Source organism: Montipora foliosa, chromosome 1 (assembly GCF_036669935.1).
Source record: "Montipora foliosa isolate CH-2021 chromosome 1, ASM3666993v2, whole genome shotgun sequence".
In the NCBI taxonomy this organism is placed as follows: domain Eukaryota; kingdom Metazoa; phylum Cnidaria; class Anthozoa; order Scleractinia; family Acroporidae; genus Montipora; species Montipora foliosa.
In genome coordinates this window covers 35729177-35734176 of record NC_090869.1, presented here as the reverse complement: position 1 = coordinate 35734176, position 5000 = coordinate 35729177, and the positions used below count along the sequence as shown (strand labels likewise).

Below are 5000 nucleotides of genomic sequence, written 5' to 3'. Positions count from 1 at the left end.
TTTCCCTGACCCACACAACCTTGCGAACCTTCGCCTTAATTAGTAATTGCCAAATGTTTCTTCAGCTAAACACTGCAATTGTTTCACTTGTTAACACCTTCTTTCTATACAAAAAACTGTTTTGTGCCAATTACTGTGAATTTTGGCCTTCGCTGAGTCTTTGTCAAAACAATATAGAAAAAAATGAAAATGACACGATTTCATAAATTCAGAAGCTCTTGACCTTCAAGCTTTTAGCTCTGGTTCAGAGCTGGGTTTTTTTAGTTCAAAATATTCCTTATTTGGATGTTAGTTAGCTCGTGCGTTTTCCCCCGCGTGCAGCATCGAACTTATTTTTGTCCATATGTGGGCATAAATTAGGTGTCGTAAAATCCCCAGCTTTGTTCCAAGGCAAAAAGTTGCAAATTACACGCTTCAAGGTCATGTGCTTCTTCAGTTTTTTTATGATATTTCTCAACATAACTGTCTGTCCTATTACTCTTTTTCCCCTTTGGAATGTATGATTTTCGTTGTCATAGCCGATAAGGAAAAAAATATTTTTACCCCATCTCAAGCAAAACTAAAAAAAAAATACTCCCTTCGTTAGCCAATCAGCAGTCAGTCAAAGCCACTAATTTAATTGAAAATTACACTTACACGAAAAACTATACTCTCTTAAGGTTTCTGTTAAACACCAGTGGATATATGTATGTGTACAAATGCTATTTCTAATCCCAAGTATGAAGTTTTATCTTTTACCTTAAAAAATCAGTTATGTAAAGAACAAATTCAATGTCTTTTTTTTGCTAAAAGAACACACCTGAAGGCTGGTACACACAAGACTGAAGCTGGTCATCAGTACTTTTTGTTGCTATTGGATGGTCCTTTGAATTATTGTCAACTCCATCAGTGACATCGGTGCATGGATAAAACTCCTCTTCATCTGCATCTGCAGTTATACAAATTCTTTGAAAGAGCGAAACCTCAATATTGTCAGTCACTTATTATAAATATTATCTGTGTTAGGTATTTGATTGATTACCTTGATCAATATTCGCGTTGTTTTCAGCGTTTTTTTCTTTTCCTTCGTCTTCAAAGTACACTATAAAACATTTTTCTACGCCCTTTTGCCCTTTTTCCACAAGTCATAGTTTTGACATTTGGAAAGCAGCGTTAACATTAATACTGTTCGAATTTTAATTCACACGCATTTGTTTGTATCCGACGGCCATCAGGACAAAAATAGAATATGACCACAAAAAAGCGAAAAAAACCCGAATAACATGAACGAAACACCCTGCAAACAGAGCCTTTCTTTTGCTTGCTCGATTTTGGCGTTCTCGAGAAAGGCTCTGCATGAATCGAGTAAGATCTTTATTGAATATGCGTTGCATGTTGCCAGGATACAGTCTTGGTTTTTCATGGTACAGCGGGCTCAATTATAACCATCGGTTTTGTCACTAAACGGACGCTCGCACTGGAAAAACCGGTTTGACGAGAGAAAATAAGATTGACTAGTCCAGACGCTCGTGCTGCGGCGGCTTCAAAGAGTTAACGTGATTCGGGCAGAGCCTACTTTTCTCCTCCTCAGTACAGAAAAAGACAAAAGGAGGCTCTGCTTGCAGGGTGGAACAAAATGGCTTAGAGAACAATTAAGAGCTTAGTACAAACTGTAAGTAGGTATCCATGAATTATGTCTTTCTTTCTACATTTGACGTTTTGTCTTCTTTCATTTGTTAACACTTTCTTTTACAGAAAAAAAGTGTTCTGTGCCAGTTACTAGTGAATTTTGGCCTTCACTGACTCTTTTTCAAAACAATCTTGAAATAAATGAAAATGGCAGGATTGCACAAAATATGATCAGCTTTTGATGTTTCGGTAAATATAACGGTTGGTGTTGTTACTGTTTTTCCCCTTTGGAATGTATGACTTTCGTTGTCACAGGCAATAAGGATTAAGAATGTTTTACCCCATCGCAAGCAAAATACTCCCTTCATCAGCCAATCAGCAGTCAGTATATTTGCCTTTTCTGTAGGACAGTAGAGCCAACATGATATGATTGTGCTGCCGTTGTAGCATATAAATAGCTGAACACACATCAAAGCCACCAATTTAATTGCAAATTACGCTTACACGAAAAAGCACACTCTCTTAAAAAGGTTTCAGCTAAACACCAATGGGTGTACATCTGTGTACATTTGGCAGCTATTTCTAATCCCAAGTAATACGTTTTATCGCTTACCTTAAAAAAATCAGTTATGTAAAAGAACAAATTCAATGTTTTTTTTTTTTTTTTTGCTAAAAGAACATACCTGAAGGCTGATACACACGAGACTGAAGCAGTTCATCAATACTTTTTGTTGCCGTTGAATGATCCTTTAAATTATCGTCAACTCCATCAGTGACATCGGTATTTGGATGAAACTCTTTTTCATCTGCATCTGCAGTTATACAAATTCTTTGAATGAGCGAAAACTCAATATTGTCAGTCACTTATTACAAATAATATCTGTTTTAGGCATTTGATTCATTACCTCGACCTATATTCGCGTTGTTTTCAGCGCTGTTTTCGTTTTTCTTCGTCTTCAAAGTACACTACATGAAATTTTTGAGACCAACCCCCGCTAGCCCTGTTTCCACCTGTCAAGGTTTTGACAGTTGGAAAGCAGCGTTAACATTAATACGGTTAGAATTTTAATTTACATGATCCTTTAAATTATTGTCAACTCCATCCGCGACATCGGCGTTTGGATAAAACTCCTCTTCATCTGCATCTGAAGTTATACAAATTCTTCGAATAAGCGAAAACTGAATATTGTCGGTCACTGATTACAAACCTTAGTGGAATGGCAAGTGTGCAGCTCTGCTGGTCGCTCACCTCACAAATAACACTGTCTTTGCATATGGACAGAAAGGGCCCATACCCCAAATAAGATGTGTTAGTGCAGATATCGAGAGCCCCAGCACAAGTGCAGGCAGCTTCTCAGTCTGGATTTATGTGTTGGGCTGGGACTACTCCATATCACCTATGCAACACATCATCCACCCAGTATAGTACATCAGTTGGACACACAATCTACCCGTGACTCAGTTTTGTCAAAACTGACGTCAGAACTGCGATCGCGTTCCCGTCAGGACTGGCACATCAACAGTAAGCTAGGAATAAATGACAGAATTCAATGTATTGCGCACAAGCAGTGCCAAATTCCATACAATTTAGCCAAGGAGGTAGCGAAGGTAAAAGCTTAGGATAATGAAAGCCCTACTAGATGACCAACCCTTTAATTGGTGTACCAACCAAGTTATAGACCCTAAGCCGCACAATACTAAATCCATGCGCTCTTTCTTAGACATAGGAGTTCCTAATAGTATTATTCTCCAACCACCAACTGCACACGAACAGTGGAAGACATTAATTTTAAGCTAGAGGATTCTATAGCATCTTTACTGAGCTCCATAAAAGTTAAAGATACCCGGTACTATGCATAATTTCTCGACAAAAGCAACAGAAATCGGACAACTTTCTGTGGAAGAAAACAAATGAGATACATTAAATGAGAGTGTAACGAGATAAAAAGATGAAGATCTTAGCACAGGATATCTTTTGATAAGGAAAGGGATATGATACCATTGCAGGGTTAAATGGTGTGCTCCATATGAAGGATGACCTACATTGTGCCTGACAAGAACGACTAAGACAAGGCTCTCAAAGATCTGCTAGAGCATAGAAGCTTGTTTGCCAGCGAAACCGTTCACCATGGCCAGCCTCTATTACTGCCTTTCAGCAACCTACAGCACTTTGACAACCAAGTAGCGGCAAAGAGAATGCTGTTGATTTCCTTTCCAGACACACGCTCTAAAACATTAAGGTTGTAGATTGAAATAGTTTTATTTAAATTGTGGGAGACATCATACAACTTGCCAGAACTACTGAAACTGCCACAGCATAAATTGCTTACGGCTATAAATGATATGCAGATCACACTAAAACAGTTATACTTGTAGCCTGCTGGTTTAAGTAGGAATACAGCTTACAGCAGCATAATAGTCATCGACACATGCTCCAGCAGGGAAGTACACGAAAGTGCATCTAGAACGCACTTCGTTTACAGTATTTTTGCATACACCACCTATAGACACCCCCAAGATGTACCAAGATCTCCAGAAAAACATCCTTCTTTTTCACAACAGCAGCTACCATCCTTGCAAATCAGAACCCCAGTTTTTCAAGACAGCCAATTCATTCCAAGAGCTCAGTCACAGCGAAGGCACGTCTGCAAGTAATCAGCCGATTTTCATCCTTAAGATGCTTCAAGAACCTGGCGGGCGGTGACATCAGCACTTTCAATGAAGGACCATTTGTATCCATAAAAATGAAGAAGCAGGTTCCAAGAGTAAAATTAACATCCACTGGAATCAACAAGCAAGTTGAGAACAACATTTCTAGCTGTTTACCTTGCCAAGCAAGTACAACAGTCATTTACCGTGAAACTATTATAATGACCCTTGTACCAAATGGATCAGAGGTACAAGCATTGGCATATAATTGGTGCTCACCCCCATCAGCGAATTTGTCTTAGCAGTGTTAGAAGACGAAGACTACTCAAATATCACAAGATACCAGAGGTCCCGAAAACCGACAACAGAACCCCTTTTACCACCATGAAAGGGACAGTTGGAAGAGAGAACCCTTCATCTTTTTAGCAAACTACAGAGACAGTGGCACATTCAAACTTTGAAAAAAGACACATACGAAGTATGCATAAATAGAACTATGAGATTCAAACTTCCCACTGTCACTCTAGCTACCCTCTTTCAACAATGTTGTGCAAATAGATCAGATCCCAAAGACCAAAAATGAAGGCGCACACTGACATCAGGCAACACACCAAACCTCCCATTCTCAATGCTGGAGATCTCAATAAGATTTAACACTTGACGCAAGCCCGCATTTGCATGCACAAGTACCACTTGATTTTGAAGTACAAGAGGAACTTACCAAACCATCCCCAAGTAGGGAA

General features: G+C 39.0%; 1 protein-coding gene across 2 annotated transcripts in view; it reads right to left on the bottom strand.

Moving 5' to 3' along the window:
• The window catches only part of LOC137997611 (uncharacterized), a 59781-nt gene that overhangs the window by 43067 nt on the left and 11714 nt on the right, over positions 1–5000 (bottom strand). For both annotated transcript variants that reach the window (XM_068843708.1, XM_068843700.1), the window contains exons 2-3: positions 2292–2420; positions 800–928 (exon numbers count right to left, since the gene is read on the bottom strand). In XM_068843708.1, the coding sequence (XP_068699809.1) occupies positions 800–928; positions 2292–2420 (258 nt within the window). The remainder of the gene's footprint in view (positions 1–799; positions 929–2291; positions 2421–5000) is intronic.